The sequence below is a fragment of the Rhincodon typus genome, chromosome 9 (genome assembly GCF_021869965.1).
Source record: "Rhincodon typus isolate 14 chromosome 9, sRhiTyp1.1, whole genome shotgun sequence".
In the NCBI taxonomy this organism is placed as follows: Eukaryota; Metazoa; Chordata; class Chondrichthyes; order Orectolobiformes; family Rhincodontidae; genus Rhincodon; species Rhincodon typus.
In genome coordinates this window covers 81,889,994-81,912,159 of record NC_063340.1, presented here as the reverse complement: position 1 = coordinate 81,912,159, position 22,166 = coordinate 81,889,994, and the positions used below count along the sequence as shown (strand labels likewise).

The 22,166-nt window shown below is 40.7% G+C and overlaps 1 protein-coding gene across 1 annotated transcript in view; it reads right to left on the bottom strand.

Moving 5' to 3' along the window:
• LOC109933597 (beta-3 adrenergic receptor) overlaps positions 1-22,166 on the bottom strand; it is a 45,095-nt gene that overhangs the window by 19,974 nt on the left and 2,955 nt on the right. Inside the window, exon 2 of the mRNA XM_020532605.2 lies at positions 21,671-21,831. Coding sequence (XP_020388194.2) covers positions 21,671-21,831 — 161 coding nt within the window. The remainder of the gene's footprint in view (positions 1-21,670; positions 21,832-22,166) is intronic.

Sequence of the window (22,166 nt, the reverse complement as noted above, 5' to 3'; positions counted from 1 at the left end):
TGTTATAAAAAGAACTTAGAAATATTCAAGAACTGGGCACAGTCAACATGGTTTTATGAAAGAGAAACCATATTTAACCAATTTATTTGAAGAAGTAACATGCAGTGGATAAAGGGGCATTGGTGTTGCACTGTAATTAGATTTCCAGATGGAATTCGATAAGGTGTCACATCAAAAGCTATTGAGGAAAATAAACACTCACGATATGATTGTTAAAAGTTTGACACGGATAGAAGATTGGCCAGCTGACAGGAAGCTGAAGCATAAATAGGTCACTTTCTGTTTGGCTAAATGTAACGACTGTTGTGCCACAGGGATCAGTTTCAGAGCCTCAACTTATCACAACTTACAGAAATGCCTCAGCTGAAGGGACTGAAGGTATAATTGCCAACATTGCTGATGACACAGAGATAGGTTGGAACGGAAGAGTACATAACTAGGCTACAAACAAATACAGGTAGGTTAAGTGAGTGGGAAAACAACTGGCAAACAAAGTATGAGGTTTAGAGCTGGATTTTTCTGAAGAAGGGTCTAGGCCTGAAACGTCAGCTTTCCTGCTCCTCTGATGCTGCTTGGCCTGCTGTGTTATCCAACTTGATACACCTTGTTATCTCAGATTCTCCAGCATCTGCAGTTCCTACTATCTCTGGCAAACAAAGTATATTGTGGGAAAATGTTAAACTGTTCATTTTGACAGGAAGAACAAAAAAAAGGCATATAATCTAAATGGTGAGAGATTGCAGATCCCTTAGATACAAAAGAAAATGGGTGTCCTAGTGCATGAATCACTAAAAGCTAGTATGCAGGTACAAGAAGTAATAGGAAAGCTAGAAGAATGTCACCATTTATTGTGGAAAAGTAGGAGAATGTTGCCATTTATTGTGAGGGTAACTGAATTCAGAGGTAGGGAGCACTACATTTGGATTACATGTGTACAGTTTTAGTCTGCATATTAAAGAAAGGATGTAAGTGTACTGAAAATGGTTCCGAAAAAGATCATGGACTAATACCATTAGGTGGGTCATTTCATGAGTAAATGTTGGATGGGCTATGCTTGTATCCTCTGGGGTTTAGAAAAGTAAGAGATGATTTGATTGAAGCATATAACACCCTGAGGGGTGCTGTCAGGACAGATGTAGAGAGGATGATTTCTCTTGTGGAAGAATACTTTGGTCTGGCATAGTGGCTCAGTGGTTAGCACTGCTGCCTCACAGCACCAGGGACCTGGGTTTGATTCCAGCCTTGCCCAACTGTGTGGAGTTTGCATGTTCTCCCTGTGTCTGTGTGGGTGCCCTCTGGGTGTTCTGGTTTCCTCCTGTGGTCCAGAGATGTGCAGGTTAGGTAGGTTTGTCATGCTACAAATTACCCCATAGTGCCCAGGGAATTGAAGGTTGGCAGGTTAGTCATGGTGAAAACCCCATGAGGGGTGTGTTTGGGTGGGATGCTCTTTGGAGGGTCAGTGCAGACTTGATGGGCCGAATGGCCTCTTTCTGCACTGTGGGGATTCTATGATTCTTTGAATATTAAACTAGGAGTCACTGTTTAAAACTAAGAGGTTGCCCATTTAAGACAGAAATTAGGCAAAAATTTTCTTCAGTGAGTTGTGAGTCTTTGGAATTCAAAATGCAGTGAAAGCAGAGTCTTTGAATATTTTTAAGGCAGAGGTGGAGAGATTCATGGTCAGCAAGGTTAACGGAGATAGGCTGCAGTGTTGTATCATGTAATCAGTTGATTGTCAGCTTGTGTGTCCTTCCAACATGCCTGATAGCACAGGATTGAGATTGTTTCTGGTCAGCTACCCATCAAAAGGCAAACCACTGTAATAACTTGTCCATAAGCACAGACCAATCCAATGGACGTCTACAGCTGAGATCTTGGAATTGAGGATAGGAGGAAAGAGAGATATACAATCCACAGCACAAAAACAGAACATTCTTTTTTATATATAGAATCCCTACAGTGTGGAAACAGGCCCTTTGGCCCAACAAGTCCACACTGACCCTCAAAGTATCCCACCTCATCTACACATCCCTGAACACTACAGGCAAATTTAGCATTGCCAATTCACCAAACCTGGGCATCTTTAAACTGTGGGAAGGAACTGCAGCACCCAGAGGAAACCCACGCAGACATGGGGAGAATGTGTAAACTCCACACAGACAGTTATCCAAGGGTGGAATTGAACCTGGGTCCCTGGCACTGTGAGGCAACAGTGCTAACCACTGAGCCACTGTGCTGCCCCAATTTTTGACCACCCCAACATTTGACTCAGCTGTATTTGTTGACATTTATGTGAGACTCCTCCCACTTTACTTTATCTCATGTGGTCAACATATATCAATGCCAGATACCAACGAGACTAAATGATGGATCCTGTCACTCACAGAAACATCGCCCTCCAATACTAAAACAGTGGCATGTTGACCAGCCTTTTGGTGATGGTGATGGTGGTGGTGCGGTTGAGAGGGGGAGATGTGGTAAGGAGGTCAGTGCTACAGCTAAACCTGCACTGTCTTCACCCATCTTTGTACATCTACATTTTCCAACAGGCGTCCCTGGGTAACAATCAGTTAAGGATTCTACCGAAGGACTCGCTGAATTCTAACAGCACCACTTTAATGTGAGAATCTATTTTTGCACCTTTATGCCAGATATTTGATTACCAGTCCTGATGTTCCGCAATGTAAACTGAGAAGGAGTCAATCTTCTGGCCTTTTCTAATTTTATACCTAACCTACATAAATCCTACACCTCCCTTTCGAAGGACAGTTTCATCAATGTTAATATCCTCCTTTACCCTGAAATAAAAAGAATCCTGTGGAAAATACAAACCCACCAAGAAAAACTCCTAATGTTACAGTAAATAGTGTCAATATGGTATATACTCATCTCTACATGTATTCTAATCACTACATATAATGTATATCAATCATTGCACACATAATAAAAATTGATCACACATATTAATCATTAGACATATACTATATATATGAATTGCATACACATGTATTAATTATTAAATATGTATAAGTGATTTATGTTTATAGTATATTGGACATATAGATTAATTACATAAATATGGGGACATAAGAGGAAAAAATCTAGTGTGTGGTTTGGATGAGAATGCACTTCCTAAAAGTGTGTTTGCAACTGGTTTAATTGATGCACTCAACAGGAAGATGGATAATTATCTGAAGAGAAAGAATTTGCAGGAAAATTTGTAACGAAAGGGCAGGGACAGAGAGACTGCCCTGGGTCACATGGCCTTCTTCTATGCTGTAACCATTCCATAATTATATGATTCTATCGCATATGTACGAATCTTAAAGTCAAAGAAGATTTGACTGTTAAAAATAGAATATTTCTTAAAAACAGCCAAAACAATCTCAGCTTTCTAGGTGCAGATATACTCAGAAATGCAGCAAGATTTAAGCCGCTGTTTATATGTCTTTCAAGTGGGATAAACAAGGACAAAATAAGAATTTGAGTCGTCTTTAAAAAAAAGAACCTGACTTTCTCTGGAGAATTTATTGATCACCTTGTAAGAAGGATTAAGCTCTCAAAATATGCACTGACAATTTAATATTTTCTATGTCAAGCAATTGGGAGAACTCAAAGAAATTGGGAAAGCTCCTGTTTCTACTCCTGTATTTGTGCAACCCCTGTATATTGACTGGGATTCCCTTGGTGTCAGGGGTTTGGATAGGGGTGGGAGTGGAATTTGTTAGGTACATCCAGGAGGCTTTCTTGAAGCAAAATGGAAATAGTCCAACTAGGGAAGGGGCCCACTAGACCTGTTTTAGGGGAAGTGATTGCTAAGTGTTTGCAGTTTCAGTGGGGAAGCATTTCGGGAACATTGGCCATAATTCCATAAGTTTTAAATTACTTATTGAAAAGGATAACAGTAGTCCTTGGGTGAAAGTACTAAACTGGGGGAAGACTAACTATGACAATATCAGGCAGGAACTGGAGAATGTAGATTAGGGCAGGCTGTTTGAGGGCAAATCCACATCTGTCATGTGGGAATCTTTTAAAGGCCAGTTGATTAGACTTCAAGACTACCACGTTCTTATGGAAATGAAGGATAAGGATAGCAAGATTTGGGAACCTTAGATGACAAATGAAATTGAGAGCTTAGTCAAAAAGAAAAAGCCGCCATATATAAGGTTGAGGAAACTGAAGACTGACAGAGCCCTCAAAGAATAGAAAGAAATCAGCAAAGAACTCAAACAAAGAGTTGGGAGGGCTAAAAGGGGTCAAGAAATGTCATTGGCAAACAGGATTAAGGAAAATCCCAAGGTGATTTATGCATGTACAAGCAGCAAGAAGGTATCTAGGGAAAGGGACTCAAGGACAAAGGAGAAAATTTATGTGAGGAGCCAGAGGAAGTGGGTGAGGTCCTTAATGAATTCTTTGCATCAGTATTCATAAAGGAGAAGGACATGGTGGATGGTGAGTTCAGAGAGGAGTATATTGATATTCTAGGGCATGGTCAACATAAAAAAAGTGTTGGCTGTTTTGAAAAGCATTAAGGTAGACATGTCCCCAGGACCTGATGGGATTTATCCCAGAATACTGAAGGAGGCAATGAAAGAAATTGCTGGTGCCCTATACAAAGTCTTTCATCCTGATTAGTCACAGGAGAGGTCCCAGAGGACTGGGAGAATAGCCAATACTGTTCCTTTGTTTAAGGCGAGCAGGGATAATCTGGGAAATTACAGGCTGGTGGGTCTTACTTCAGTGGTATGCAAATTATTGGAGAACACTCTTAGGTACAGGGTTTACTCACATTTGGAACAATATGGACTTGTTAGCGATAGGCAGCATGGTTTTGTGCCGGGAAGGTCGTGTCTCACAAACGTGATTGAGTTTTTTGAGGAAGTAACAAAGATGATTGATGAGTGCAGGATGGTAGATCTTGTCTACACGGACTTTAGTAAGGCCTTTGACAAGGTCCCCCATAGCAGCTGATACAGAAGGTGAAGTCAACATAGGATCCGCGGTCAGCTGGTGAGATGGATACAGAACTGGCTTAGTCATAGAAGACAGAGTAGCGGTGAAAGTGTGTCTTTCTGACTGAAGGTCTGTGATCAGTGGTGTTCCGCAGGGATCAGTGCTGCGACCCCTGTTGTTTGTAATATATATAAATGATTTGGAGGAGAATGTAGGTGGCCTGATTAGTAAGTTTGTAGACGACACAAAGATTAAGGGAGCTGTGGATAGTGAGGAGGATTCCCAAAGGATACAGCAGGATATAGACAGGCTGAAGCCTTGGGCAAAGAAATGGCAGATGGAGTTTAATCCAGACAAATGCAAGGTGATGCATTTTGGAAGGTCTAATGCAGGAAGGAAATATACAGTAAATGGCAGAACCCTTAGTAGTGTTAATATACAGAGGGTTCGAGGCATACAGGCCCACAGTTCCATGAAAGTGGCATCAGATGTGGGTAGGGTGGCTAAGAAGGCATATGGCCTGCTTGCCTTTATTAGTTGAGGCATACAGCAAAAAATTGGAAAGTCATATGGCAGCTGGATTGAAATTTAGTTAGGCCACGTTTGGAATACCGTGTACAGTTCTGGTCACCACACTATCAGGATGTGGAGTCTTTGGAGACGGTACAGAAATGGCCTACCAGGATATTGCCTGGTCTGAAGAGTATTAGCTAGAATGGAATGGAATAGAATAATCATTTATCATCACTAATATTTTTTATAAAAAAAAGTGAAAAGCTTTTGAGTCACCATACCCGACATTTATATTATTAACAGAAGGAATAGATTTAAAAAAAATAAAAATTAAGACACGAGGAGTGATTGGACAAACTTGGTTTGTTTTTACTTGAATGTCAGAGGATGACGGGCAACCTGATAGAAGTTTACAAAATTATGACATGCATGGACAAAATGGGTAGTTGGAGTCTTTTTCCCAGGGTAGAAATGTCAATTACTAGAGGACACAGGTTTAAGGTAAAAGGGGGAAAGTTTAAAGGAGATGTGAGGGGGAAGTTTTTGTACACAGTGGGTGGTAAGTGTCTGGAATGCACTACCAGAGGAAGTAGTGGGGACATAAGAACATAAGAACTAGGAGCAGGAGTAGGCCGTCTGGCCCTTCGAGCCTGCTCTGCCATTCAATAAGATCATGGCTGATCCTTTCGTGGACTCAGATCCACTTACCCGCGTTCTCACCGTATCCCTTAATTCCTTTATTGTTCAAAAAAAATCTACCTTTTTTTTAAAAAGCGTTTACTGAAGTAACGTCAACTACTTCACTGGGCAAGGAATTCCATAGATTAACAACCCTCTGGGTGAAGAAATTCCTTCTCAGTTCAGTCCTAAATCTGCTCCCTCTAATCTTGAGGCTATGCCCTCTTGTCCAAGCTTCACCTGCCAGTGGAAACATCCTCTCTACTTCTATCTTATCTATTCCCTTCATAATTTTATATGTTTCTATAAGATCCCCCCTCAATCTTCTGAATTCCAATGAATATAATCCCAATCTACTCAGTCTCTCCTCACAAGCCAACCCCCTCAACTTCGGAATCAACCTAGTGAACCTCCTTTGCACCCCCTCCAGTACCAGTACATTCTTTCTCAAGTAAGGAGACCAAAACTGCACACAGTACTCTAGGTGTGGCCTCACCAGCACCTTGTACAGGGGCTGCAACATAACCTCTCTGCTTTTAATCTCAATCCCTTTAGCAATGAAGGACAAAATTCCATTTGCCTTCCTAATTACTTGTTATACCTGCAGACCTACCTTCTGTGATTCATGCACAAGGACACCCAGGTCCCTCTGCATAGCAGCATGCTGCAACTTTTTACCATTCAAGTAATAATCCTTTTTACTATTACTCCTATCAAAATGTATGACTTCACATTTATTTACATTGTATTCCATCTGCCAGACCTTTGCCCACTCACTCAATGTATCTATGTTACTCTGCAAAGTTTCACAGTCCTCTGCACACTTTGCTTTGCCACTCATCTTAGTGTCATCTGCAAACTTTGACACCCTACACGTGGTCCCCAACTCCAAATCATCTATATATATATAAATTGTAAATAATCCAAATCATCTATATAAATTGTAAATAACACATACAACATCAATGTTTAAGAGACATCTTGTCAGATATGTGAACAGGCAGAGAACAGAGGGATATGGATGGCACAGAAGCAAAAGGATTTTAGTTTAGAAAGGCATCATGTGTCGGAGCAGTCTTGGTGGGCCAAAGGACCTGTTCCTATGCTGTACCGTTCTTTGTCCTTTGTTTCTTGGTAAAAAATAGGGGCTACACATATTATCCACTGGGGACTCGGCTCTGTGGTAAGGGTGTCACTCAAGGTTGAGGACAGTACTGTCTTTGAACCCTTGAAGTTCCCAAACCCATTTTCCCACATTTTCACAGAAAAGGATCAGTTCTATAGCTTTGCTGAAGAGCAGATCTGGTTCAGTAAGTAGCTTCCTTTGGGTTGGAGTATTATTAACTCCACAAACATTCCCTGAAGTACTGGACCATACTCACAGTGTTCCGCCAATTTCCGCAATTTTGTCAAGAATTCAGTAACTGGTTCCCAGGAAGTCTATTTGCCTTTTTAAACCTGTAACACTGCAGTATAACAGATGCTTTGGTGTCATGTGGTCTCTTATCATATCTATCAGTTCACCAAAGGATTTTGTCTCCAGTCAATACAGTGTGGAGCTGGAGGAACACAGCAGATCAGGCAGCATCAGAGGAGCAGGAAAGTCAATGTTTTGTTGGGATCATTTTGTCTCCAGGGCTGGTGGGTAGGTTAAACTTTTCATGATGCTGGAAGTGAGGGCCCCACAAACGGTCAGGAGAATGACTTTTTGTCAGCGAGCCCCTTCAATCCTGTTTACCTGAAAAACTCTCTCATTCTTTTGACATACTGGAGCCTTTCCTCTGTACCCACATCACAAGATTCCAGTTTCCCAAACAGCAGCATTTTAAATATTTCCTCATCACAGACTTACTAGGTTCATTTGAAGGCAGGACTGGCTGAAACTTTTCTTGATTCTTGTCACTAATGTAATAACTCAAGAAACCCGACTGGAAAGGAATGTCGTTTATTGTTGAACACCAAAACAGAGCCACTACTCATTGGCGTACATGGGTTAGTCCCAGCCTGGACAGATAGTTCTACAGACCCATCCCTAGGTCTGCATTATAGAGGGCTCAGGTGATGAGTTCTAGCTGGGCAGGCCTTTGCCTGTTACCAATTTATCTCACAGTCAAAGAGCTTCATAGGGAGATTAATTAGTTATTCCTCATGTGCCTTGAAGAGTTATCACAGCCCCTCTGGGAGAAAGGCATTGTTGATTGCTTATTATGCCCATACCAGCTATAAATGATTTTCTCATACGTAAGAATCAGCTATGTCAGCAGGTATTCAGAGATGTTGGCGATGAAATTGTTCATCTTGTGACTTTGCCACCCACTGATTCTAGAGATCTGTGCAAATTTCAGGCTTCCACTTTCCACCCACTTGCATACTGACTGACACTATTTCCCTAACAGTTCATGATGGAGGAGAGGGATTGTCAGTCTCTTCATTGAGACAGGGAGATAATCCCTAAATTCTCTATGTTTATAGGTCTTTCCTGCATAGATCAATAAGAAATATTATAAAATTTTACCTCTGTGGAAATTTCTTGCCTGTTACACTTCAGCTATTGATAAGATTGTTTGATTGATTGTCACATGTACCTAAGTACAGTGAAAGCTTTGTTTATGAGCAGTACAGGCAGATCGTAGTAAACAAGGACATACAGATCATAGGGTGATAAAAAAAACTTAGACAGAGGCATATAGGTTACGTCATATAGGGTATGCTCTAGGCAAGATCAACATTAGCAAGATCAGCATTATTTGAAGTCAGAGAGTTCATTAATCAGTCTAATTACGGCAGGGAAGAAGCTGTCCCTGAACTTGCTGGCGCGTGTGTTCAAACTGTATCTCCTGCCTGACAGAAGAGGTTGTAAGAGAGCATTACCAGGGTACCATGGGTCTTTGATGATATTGGCAGCCTTTCCACAGCAATGTGCTGTGTAAAAGTGGTCCAGGGATGGAAGGTTGACTTCCGTGATGGTCTGGGCTGTGCACACCACCTTCTGTAGTTTCTTACGGTCCTGGGCAGAGCAGTTGCCATACCAGGCTGTTATGCACCCGGACAGTATGCGTTCAGTGGTGCATCTGTGGAAGTTGGTGAGGGATCTCGTGGACATGCCAAATTTCCTGAGCCGCCTGAGGAAGAAGAAGTGTTGTTGTGCCTTCTTGACCATTGCATCTATGTGGGAAGTCCAGGACAGGTTGTCGGTTATCATCACTCCGAGGAACTTGACACTCTCCATCCTCTCAACATCAGCTCCGTTGAAGTAGATGGGGATGTGTTCACCTCCTTTCTTTTTGAAGTCAATGATCAGTTCTTTATTTTGCCGACATTGAGAGAGAGGTTGTTTTCATTGCACGGCATCACCAAGCCCTCTAACTCCTTTCTGTATTCTGACTCATCATTGTTAGATATCCATCCTACCATGGAGTTATCAATGAACTTGTAGATGGTGTTCTTTTGGAATTTGGCAACACAGTTGTGAGTGTACAGGGAGTACAGTACGGGGCTGAGGGCACATCCTTGGTGGGCTCCAGTGTTGAGTGTTATTGTGGAGGAGGCGCAGTTACTTATCCTCACTGATTGTGGTCTGTGAGTCAGAAAGGTGAGGATCCAGTTGCAGAGGGTGGAGCTGGGACCAAGCTCTCCAAGTCTTGAGATCAGTCTAGAAGGGGTAATGGTGTTGGAGGCGGAGCTGTAGACGATGAGCAGGAGTCTTACGTAGGTGTCCTTGTTGTCCAGATATTCCAGGGATGAGCACAGGGATGGCACCCTCTGTGGATCTGTTATGTCGGTTGGCAAACTGTAGGGGATTGAGTCAGGTTGGGAGACTGGAGTTGATGTGGGCCATGACCAGCCTCTGGAAGCACTTCATGATTATTGAGGTCAAAGCCACTGGGCAGTAGTCATTAAGGCACATTGAATGTGCTTTCGTAGGTACCAGGATGATGGTGGTATTCTCGAATCAGGTGGGGACTTCGGCATGTAGGAGGGAGAGGTTGAAGATGTCAGTGAATACCTCCACCAGTTGGTCCACACTGGATCTAAGTACTTGGCTGGGTCTCCTTCCGGGCCCATCATTTTCCTCGGGTTGACTCCCAGGAAGACCGATCTGATGGTGGGCACAGGTGCATCTGGGGTTGTTGTGGTATGTGACACCGCGCTGGCATTCTGCTTGAACCGAGCATAGAAAGCATTGAGTGCGTCAAGGAAGGATGTGATAAGAATGGACATCCAACTTTTATTCGGGCAGGAATGTCAACTTAATATTTCTGACTACCCAGCAAAGGCAAGAAAAATAAAGACTTGCATCTATATTGCACATTTCACAATTTTTAAATGTCCCAAAGTGCTTTACAGCCAAGGAGTAAAGTTTGAAATGTGGTTGAAAATGTGGTAGCCAATACAGCAAGCTCCCACCAGCTGTAATGAGGTGATGTCCAAAATCTCTTTTAGCAATGTTAATTTTAATGCGCGCCATGGTGAGAGGGTAGTTGAGTATAACTAACCAGATAGCCCTTTCAAAGAACCAACACAAGCACAATGGGACAAATGGCCTCCTGCTGTGCTTCTTCATTCTAGATTCCATTGTGTAGATATTAACAAGAGATTTAGAGTGTGACATTGTCTTAGACAGGGTATTACATTTATCCCCAAAAATAGTAACAGTTTGGGTTTAGGTCCCACTTATATCATGTACAACATACAACTTCTTTGACCTCTGCACAGATAAGGTACCATTAAGATTGCTTCAAACAACAACACCAACAAAGTCCAATCCTACAAATGCAGTAAAATGTTCTTAGACACTTCACAAGAGGGCTATCAAGTAAAATAACAAGTTTCATAAGCAAACATTAAGACTGATGACTGAAAGCCTGGTATGTGGAACTCACTGCCACAGAGGGCTGTAAAGGCTAAGTTATTGAGTGATTTTAAGACAGAGATAGATAGGTTCTTGATTAGTCAGGGTTACACGGAGAAGGCAGGAGAATGGGGTTGAGGAACATATCAACAAGATTGAATGGCAGAGCAGACTGGATAGGTAGAATGGCCTAATTCTGCTTCTATCTTATGATTCTTTGGTCTATAATATAGGCTTTAAGTGGAGTTTTAAAGAAGGACAGTGGGTTAGTGAGGCAGAGACGTTTAAAGAGTGAATTCCAGGGCTTAGGGACTAGGGAGCCAAATACACTGGTGCTAATGGCGCAGCAATTAAAATCAGGGAGGTGCAAGAGACCAGAAGTGGAGATGCATAGCTATCGCAGTGGGTTGTGGGGCTGGAGGAAGTTACAGAATTAGGGAGGAGTAAGGCCATGGTGGGATTTGAAACAGGATGAGAATTTTAAAACTGATACATTTGTAGAACTGGGAGGCAAGGTAGGTCAATAAGCACAGGAGAGAATGGAAGTCAGTGTCAGTTAGGATGCAAGCATAGAGACATAGAAAATAGGTGCAGGTGCAGGAGTAGGCCATTGGGCCCTCTGAGCCTGCATCACCATTCAATATGATCATAGCTGATCATGCAATCTCAGTATCCAATTCCCGCTTTCTCTCCATAGCCCCAATCCTTTTACCGCAAGGACCATGTCCAGCTCCCTCTGAATATATCTAACAGACTAGCCACAACAGCTTTCTGTGGGAGAGAATTCCACAGGTTCACAACTCTCTGAGTGAAGAAATTCTTTGTCATCTCAGTCCTGAATGTGGAGTTAATAATGAGTTCAGGTTAATGGAAGATGGGTTGGTCAGCCAGGAGGACATTGAAAAATCTAATTTGGCTGCTGCTGCAAGTTTTAATTCTGAAGAGGCGTATCCCATCAACCCCGACATCTACAATCATAGCTCTGCATGCAGGTCATACAACAGGTTACCTGTTAACATGTTGCAAAGAACCATAATCTGGATCTCACCATTAAGTAACTCCAATACCAATCTAAAAACATACAACTAAAGCTCGTAAGTTAGCATGGGTTAAAAATGATTCCTGGAACCCATTGCTGCAAAATAGTACTCCATCCTCCATTCCTAACAAGATACCAAGGGCACATGGAAACTAGCTTTCCTCAGAGAGTCAGAAATCTCTGCGAGTTAACCACTGCATTGAAAAAAAAATGGCACAGTATGGAGCAAGATTAATTCATAATTAAAGTTATGGTGGCTTGTTTGGAGACAAAGGTAGTAAAACAAGCCCTGGGATATAAATGAATATCTCATAATGCAATGCAAGGGTGGTCCTAGTAAAGAGCTGCATAATGAATCAGGAGTGCTAAGGTTATTGTGCTGAAATTACAATTTCTTTATCATCTTCATCCTTCTCTCTTTATTCTTTCTTCCTGACTTTAATCCTAGATTAGTTACAGCTTCTCCACAAGATTACTTAGCTGTGTGTGATTCATCAGCAGTTATAAAAATTTCTTCCTGAAGTGGATGTGCTTTATCTAAATAAACGAGCATCAACACAGAAACATTTTTGAACAGGATTATTGCATTTTGTTGGGGCCGCGCAGCTAAAAACACGTTGATGAAAATGTCTTGATTCACGTGTTATAAAGCGGAGGTTGACCCCATCCCCCTCTAAGAACTAACACCGAAACGCTGAAAGGGGAGCATCTCACCCTCTAATCTGTAAAAGGTGAGTGAAAAGTGGTGTAACCTGCTTTTCAGCAACTTCTGGTAGTCAAAAAAAAATCCCTGACACTCACTTTACAATTAACAAGTAGCAAGCAGTAATTTATTAATGTAACGCTAACAGCGAACAAATTAACTAAACTATTAACCAACTGAATAAATCCCTTCTAGCTACTAACTATTCCCAAATAAAGCATGATTCTAATAATCTGCTGTTCCAACAAATAAAAGCCCCACTTACACAAAAAAAAACAGAATTTAGTCTCTCGAAATTACAGCCAGATTACATGTCTTCTGGAACATTCTGTGAATTCTCCGTTGGTTCTTTCATCAGGAATGCCTTCTCCATCCATTCTCCAGTCAGGAATATTAACTAGTTTTGCTGTTGGTACCGTTGTTATTTAGATGATGCTTTCTTTAAGACATAGAGGAGGCTGTGAGAGCCAATGATTCTCTCTTCAGAGCTGAGGGCCGTTAGCTCTGGCGGATGGCAGCTAGCTCTGGGGTCTTTGTCCAACTGCCCCCTTCTTTTTATACCTATGATGACATATCAATATTCTTATAACAGGATTGGTCCTATGTTGTCAAAACCATCAGGTTTAAATTTAATTGGTTTTTGGTATCTAAATGCCTGGTTTAAATTAATTGGCTAAATTCAAAAGCCTGTTGTCTTGGTAAAACCTGCTGCTTGACCTGCTAACTGTATAGCCTTTCAATACAAATGTTTCAATTTGGGTGCTCTCTGTTTATTTACAAACTTTCAAGCTGCTGCTCACAGCCATCCATTTTAAATCCCTAAGCACAGAAAAAGCACATCATCTTTTAAAGGGACCACACAATGCTTTCCCCCTTGCATTTTACAAACACCAAAGTCTAACTTTCTGCCTCCCAACCCATAAGGACTCTAACCAACTTTGCAACACAAGAAAACAGTGATGCTTTCCCTTTTACTACATTCTGAGGAAGGGTCACTTGACCTGAAACGTTTAACACTGATCTCTCTCCAAAGATGCTGCCAGACCTGCTGAGCTTTTCCAGCAATTTCTGTTTTTGTCTCTGCTTTACACATTACACTTGCATCTCACACATTGCAATTTTTAAAAATGAAACAAGTGAGGAGAGGTGTTTGACAATGTTCTCTCTAACCCAGTATCTCTCTGTTACGTGAAATAACCTACAGCTGCTAAACTTTTAATTCATTTATTGGCTTCACCAGTTCAGTGTCACACACATTAACAGCTTGTTTATGGCAGGAATTTGCATTCTCCAGTGCCCCTATCCATGGTGATTTCTCATAAGACTATCTGGTGTGATGTGAATGACAACAGATCAAAGTCCTCTTTCCTTGTTTTAATGAGCTCAGACTAGAATCTGAACATTCAGGGTAAAAAACAGCTTTATTTTTTGGGAGCTGCAAACATTGTCTTAATTGTACACTTTTCCTTAGGCCAATTGGTTTTACTAGTACTGTACTAACCTGACTGGGAGGAAGGTTGAGGTTAATTTTAGCACTGCATTAAAAATAGATACAATATTCTTTGTTTTATTTCTTAAAAAAATTGATTCCTGCTTTCATAAAAGATCCAATACAAATATCTTTCTGTTAAGTCATATGTCTGAAATAATGAAAAGGGGATTTAAAGTTTCAAGATATAAACATCATATGAAAAGTTGGCACATTGAGGCATGCAAAGGGGGTTAACATTGATATAGGGTTTTAAAGTCTTGGGGTATCATAATAATTTCACTGAGCTAGTAACCCATTAGTTCTAATCCCACCATGGCAGCTTTTGGGATTTAAATTCAGGCTAGTTCCAACAATGGCAATCATGAAACTGTCATTGGTTGTTGAAAAAGAAACTCTCTGGCTCACTAATGTCCTTTACGGAAGGATATCTGCCACTACTCTCTGGTATGACCTCCATGTGATTCCTGATCCACAGCAATTTGTTTGATACTGAAGTGCCCCTCAGAATGGTCTAGCAAAACTACGCAATTCAAGAGCAATTAGAATTAGGCAAGAAATAGTGGCCTTGCCAGTCACACACACCCCATAAAAAAAATTCTTAAAAATGTAAAACATCTACTATTGAACCATTGAAAACATGGTAAGTGTGAAATGTAAGATATATAACAGGAGGCTGACTCAATGCATCAAAATTATCCCAAGACGTTGGTGGGAAAGTGAAAGGATAAGTTAACCTCGGCTATTCTACTACATGGAGTCAATGAGGTGAAATAGCCTCCTTTGTACTGTAATATCTTTACAATCAGCTGGTTTCACAGCAGCGCAGGAGAGATTGCCGAAAAACAAGCAGGATTCCGATGCATGTGGCTCGAAAGACTTAATGGTGACAGAATAGGAAAAACTTTATCTGTCGAGGGGAAGGAATGTTCAGAGGGAATCACCAGAAAAAAATAAAAAGTGAGGTTTCCAGCTCAATGCTCAACAGTTTTAAAATGACGACACATATTGCATAGCTATTCCATTGGCAAAAAGAAATGAAGTAGTCTGCGAAATTAGGAACATTCGTCATTCAGTCCCTCTACCTTGTTCAGCTATTCAATAATGTCATAGAACACAGAATTGTCACAGTGCAGGAGACCATTCATCCCATTTTGCCTGCACCAGCTCTATTATCTTGTGCCAGTCTCCTGTCTTTTCCCATATCTCTGCACACCATTTCAATCCAGATAATCATCCAATGCCCTCTTGAATGCCTCAATTAAACCTGCCCCCATTTCACTTCCAGGTAGTGCATTCCATATCCTAACTTCTCACTATGTGAAAGAGTTCTTTTCTCATGCCACCCTTGCTTCATTTGCACATCACTTTAAATCTATATGCTCTCCATTTTCCTTTCACAAGCAGGAAGAGCTTCTCCCTATTTAGTCTGTCCAGCCAGCTCATGATTTAGAAATTTCTTTCAAACCTCCTCTCAGTCTTCTTCTCTCCAAGGAGAACAGTCCTAACTTCATCAATCTATAACTGAAGCTTCTCATTCCCAGAATAATGATGGTAAATCGCTTCTGCACTCTCTCCAATGTGTTTGCCCCTTTCCTTTAATGACTGATCATGTATCATAATTCATTTACTCATTTTGTTTCCATATCCCTTAATTCTATCATCGGATTCAAAAAAATCAATTTCAGTTTGGTTTTACTCACTCATGGGATGTGCCAACATTTATTGCCCATCCCTAGTTGCCCTTAAGGTGGTGGTAAGCTTCCTTCTTGACTGCTGCAGAAATTTTTAGAGTGCAAGAGGTACTAGTCATGATGTAAAAAGGAGATTTTAGGACTCATCAGAAAGTTCTGATTTTTCAAGTGAAATAACATTCACCCAGGGAGCCAACTTAGGAATTGGATTAGGAGGAGAAAATTGGAACCGTTTAAGAAATATTTAGGTGTTGCAATGAAGACATTTGATAATCATAGAGTCACACTGCATAGAAACAGACCCTTCGGTCCAACCATGTTCCCAAACTAAACTAGTCCCACTAGCCTGCGCTTGGCCCATATCCCTTTCAAACGTTCCTATTCATGAACATATCCAAAATGTCTTTAAACGTTGTAATTGTACCTGCATCTACCACTTCCTCTGGCAGTTCATTCCACATACAAAACACTCTTTGTGTAAAAATGTTGCCCCTCATGTCTTTTATTAAACTTTCTCCTTTCACTTTAAAAATATGCCCCCTGGATTTGAACTATCCCCCCCTAGGGAAAAGATCTTGACTATTCACTTTATCTATGTCCCTCCTGATTTTATAAACCCCTATTAGGTCACCCCTCAACCTCCAATGCTCCAGTTAAAAAAGTCCCAGCCTAACCAGCCTATCTTCTCCTAGCTCCCTTGATTGGCCCAACAACTTAGACACTAAAAAATTAATAAGCTTGTCAAACATAATACAACTTGCATAAAATCATACTGACTTTGTCTGATCATACTATAATTTTCTAACTTTATTATTAAGATTTTCTTAACAATAGATTCCAGTGTTTTCCCAACAGATTTCACGTTTCAGAAATGTATCTTGAGTCTTCTACAGTGAAGTCACATAAAACATTTCACTGCTGCTGCCATTTTCTCATATTTCTATAATTTGTCCCGTCACTTCCTCTAATGGACTAATGTTTACTTTTGCTACTCTCTACCTTTACAATTAATGTAGGAATAGCCAATAAATGTTTGCCAAGCTACTAACACCAACACCCCATGAAGAAATAGATTTTAATAAAAAAGTTCCTTTGAATCACTCCACAAATTATTTATTCCACCTATGCTGTTGGTTCCCAAGTGGACCATGGTAACTAGATTCCCTCTGTCACTGTCAAGTGGACTGGCAACTGGATCCCTCTGTTGTAAGTTTTCGCATTTGGAATTGTTAGCTAAAATTAAAACTCATGAAACTGAAGGCTAATCATTGACCTCGTTAAGAGACTGGTTAGGAGGTAGAAAGAGTTGAATAATGGATATGCATTTGAAAAGAAGGGAAGTGATTAGTGGTGTCCCACAGGTATCTGTGCCGGGTCCTCAACTATTCATTATATTTATTAATAATTTAGACAGCATAATGGAGAGCCACGTATCCAAGTTTTCCAATGGCACAAAGATTGACAATTTAGTAAGTAGTGTAGACAGGAACAGAAAATTACAGAATGTCAGTAATAGATGAAGTGAGTGGATGAAACTGTATCAGGTGAATTTCAACAAAGGAAAAGATGAGGTCATCCACTTTGCACAAAAAAAGGATGGGATCACTATTAACTAAATGATAAAGAATTTATGAATGGTGAATGTCCAAGCAGGACTCCATGAACGCAGATCAAGGAAATGTAGTAGTCAAGTACTAAACATAATCAAAAAGATTAACCGGCCTTATGCTATAGGTACCCAAAATGCTGGTTAGATATCATCTGAAGTACTGTGTACTGTTGGGGCAGGATATATTGGCTTTTGGAAAAAGTGCGTTGCAGATTCACCAGAACATTACCAGGCTTCAAAGATCATGAGAAGAAATATCTAAAATAGATTTGCATTATTTGGAATGTACAAGGTGAAATGGTGGCTTCACTGAGGAGTTTCAGATTTTTGAAGCAGGTTAATAGCGTGGGTAGTGGGAATCCTTTTCCACTGGTGGAGAGTCTCAGACAAGGGTACATGATCCAAAAGTCAATGTCAGGCAATTCATATAGAGAGGTTACAAAAAGCTTCTTCATGCAAAGAATGGTTGAATTGTGGAGTATTGTTTCACAAGAAGAATAGATGTGAGTTCAGTTAATCATTTTAGATCCGAGATCACTAGATTTTTGTTAGCCAACAGGATTTTGGGTTGTAGAACTAAAGTAGCTGGACAGAGTTAAAGGAAAAATCAGACATGATCTCATTCAGTAGGAGAACAGGCCTAATGTGCTGAAAGACTGCCTCCTGTTCCCATTATACAAAGAACAAAGAAAATTACAGCACACGAACAGGCCCTTCGGACATCCAAGCCTGCACCGATCCAGATCCTCTATCTAAACCTGTTGCCTATTTTCCAAGGATCTGTATCCATCTGCTCCCTGCCCATTTATGTATCTGCCTAGATACATCTTAAATGATGCTATCGTGTCTGCCTCTACCACCTCCACTGGCAACGCGTTCCAGGCACCCACCACCCTCTGCGTAAAGAACTTTCCACGCATATCTCCCTTAAACTTTTCCCCTCTCACCTTGAATGGGAGGACTGTAGGGCCTTCTGCATGAACTTTGACAAACTGCATTATTTTCTTCATCCATAAATAATGTGTAAATAATGGACACATCACATGGACAGCTATGTCACTGATTGACTATTCAGCAATTCCATACATCAAGGAAGATGGAATCCATTCAGCTCCTTCAGCCTGTTCTACTGTTTGTAGAAAAAAGATTCACACTGTCCACGCTAACAATCACTTTTGAAAATCCAAAGTTCCTCAGTTGAATCATCCTTTCACCTTGTACATTCCAGGTAATGCAAGTCTAGTTTAGATATATCTTCTCATATTCTTTGGAGCCCTGATGATGTTCTTATGAATCTGAAATGCACTTTTTCCAAGGCCAACATATTCTGCTCTGAACGGATTACAATACTTCAGATCATGTCCAACCAGAAACATAGAAAATAAGAGCAGGAGTAGGCCATTCAGCCCTTTGAACCTGTTCCACCATTCAACTGGATCACGCCCACATCCCATGAATGAATAAAAAAGATAACTTGGGAGCTGTCAGTCAACATCCAATTACAGGGCTGCAATCTCCACTACAAAACAGCTGGATCTAAAACATGAATTTGATTCTGGTAACATTCTTTGTACAGCGAATACATTGGAGAGTTTAAAATAAATGCTTTTCAAATCACAGATCAGACAGTGATTTCTTAGAAATACATTCTCATAACCTCAAAAGCAAAGGTGTGAAAACTGACATTAAAACTCCAGTGATTTAATACTTCAAATCTCAGCTCTTTCATGGAGAGTAAGTCTCCTCAAGGATAATAATTCAAAGAATCATGACTGATTAACGGTGAGCCAAACAGGTTCATTTTCATTTTTATTGCCTGGGTCTCCAGAATTTTGAGAGGCATTTTGGAGGTTGTTTTCCATGACTCTGTCCATTTATAAGTTAGAATATTAGTTTATGGTGACTAAATGAGTCATCTCATGTTTTTGTTACACAGATTCCTGGTTGGCTCATCAGTATTTTGCAGCTTAAATTCTGCAATTCTGTCTGGCTTTCTGAGAAATCATGAAGCAGTTGCCTTGATCAAACTCAGAGAATTACAGTGCCTAACTCTGGAATTATATTTTGGGGAATTAATGAAATGTCCTAAAAAACAAAAAGCTGATATTATTAACATAGATTTTTATTAAGGAAGAGACTTCTTGAAAACTAAATTGCAGTTTTGGGATATATAAGGGAAGTATCCGATGATGAAAGCTCATCGACTTGAAACGTTGCCCTCTGATTCTCTCTCTACAGATGTTGCCAAACCTGTTGAGTTTTTTCCAGCTTTATTTGTACCTATTTTTGCTGTTATAATATTGCTTGTGTTCTAATTGTTAACAAACTTTGTGATGAGCCAGTAAACTGAGTACAGATTTCTAATGAGCACAAATCTGGAATTTTACCATCTGTTCTGAAACATTCTCAAGATAACTGAAATAATTCACAGTTAAGAGTTGTTTTCAAAAGGATTCCAAGAGTCAGGTGCATTGAGGTGTTGCTGTGTCATTCAGTCAGTTCTTTAGCAGTTAGAACACAGAGTATTGTAACACCAGATACATAAAGCCCAAGACTGTAATTTATTGTTAAAGAGATCTTTTTCTTAGTTAAAGTCTATGCTAATACTCTTTTCTTTTAAGCATCTTGTTTTGAAATGCTCACGTCCAAGAGTTCTGTACGTGCCTTGTGTTGAGAATTCAGCAATGAGTCTTGCTACAACTTAACCCTCTCCTATCTCTGTAAAAAACCACAAGCCTCTGAAATATTTGCACTCCTCAAATTCCAGCCTCATTCATATCCAAACGTTGTTATCACCCCACTAGTGAGAGTTATGTCTCCTCATGTGTGTCTTAAGCACTGGAATTCCCTCTCTTAACTTCTCCTTTACTTCATCCTTTTCAGGATGTCCTTAAAATCAACCCATTTATTCACATTTCTGATTATCTGCCCTAGTACTTCTTTGGTATCAAACTGTGTCTGATAGTACCCCAATGAAGTGCTTGTACTCTTTCAATATGTTAAAGTCGCAAGATAAATATGCATGTTGCTGATTTGGAAAGATTACCCAGTTGTTACGGTTAGTGTTTGTAGAAAGGTTACCTGGTGTAACAGTTCACATTGGAGCAAACAACATCTGATACTTCATAGCAGTTTGTACAACAATTATCCTAGGGTTATGGTCAAAATTACGTAAAGATAATTCCTGGGTTAATTTTGTCCCTTATGGCTTTGTGGCCTTATCTAACCATGGCCCCTTGATATTCAATGACACTGTCATCATTTATCCCTCACTAGCAACATCCTGAGAGTTGCCAATGATCCAAAACTGAACTGGACTAAATTTATAAATACTGTGATTACAAAAACAGGTCAGGGACAAGGAATCCTGCAGCGAGTAACTCACCTCCTGACTCCCCAAAGCTTATCCAGCATCTACAAAGAACAATTTAGGAGTATGATGGAATACTCCTCATTTGCCCAGATGGGTGCAGCTCCAACAATATTCAAGAAGCCTGACACCATTCAGGACACACACACCTGTTTGATAGGCACTACATCCACAAATACCTACTCCCCCCACCAGCAATGCTCAGTAGCAGCAGTGTGTACCATCTACAAGATGCACTGCAGAAATTCACCAGAAATGCACCTTCCAAACCCACAACCACTGCTATCTGGAAGAACAAGGACAGCAAACACAATGGGAACACCACCACCTGCAAGTTATCCTCCAAACCACTCACCATCCTGACTTACGTCCTAAAATATTTCACTGTCCCTTCACTGTCACTGGGTCAAAATCCTGTAATTCCCTCCCTAAGGGCATTGTGGGTCATTGTGCACATGGACTGCAGCGATTTACGAAGGCAGCTCATCACTACCTTCTCAAGGGCAAGTGGGAATTGGAGATAATTGCTGGCCCAGCCAATGATGCCCACATCCCATGAATGAATTTTTAAAAATCTCATTCATCATCCTCTTTCAAACATTGATTGGTGACACCTCTTTTTCTTTGTATGGTGTAAAAGTTAACTTTTTCAAGCATAGCGATTATTTCAATTCTAAAATGTGCCAACTTCACACAAATCCACTTTTCAAAATAATTATTGGAAGCAAAATGCTGGCATCAAACAGCTGGCATTTGAATATAATACTCACATTGTATTTGTTCCAGTCCTGGTAAAACACCGACAGGACAACGAAGGGCATGACTCCCAGTCCCACCAGACAGTCGCTAACAGCCAGGTTGACCAGAAATACCGAGGTCACTGAGTGGAAATGTTTAGTCACAACAATAATGGCGATCACCAGAATGTTACCTGAAATGATAACAGTTTTGAAAAATGCAAAAATCTAAGAATAAAATAATTTCACATTGTTAAGGCAGCAAGAGGGATGGATAAGGAATCACTCTGGGTGCGAATCATTGTACTCAAACCTAAACTGAACTGACAAGGCCTAAACAAGGTTGTTGTGAAAACTAGAAATGTGGGAATGGACTAAAGAGTTCTGAGGTCTTGACCTGTGTGGGTCTGGGATTTTGACCTGTGCGGGTCTGGGGTTTTGACCTGCGCGGGTCTGGGGGTTTGACCTGCGCGGGTCTGGGGGTTTGACCTGCGCGGGTCTGGGAGTTTGACCTGCGCGGGTCTGGGAG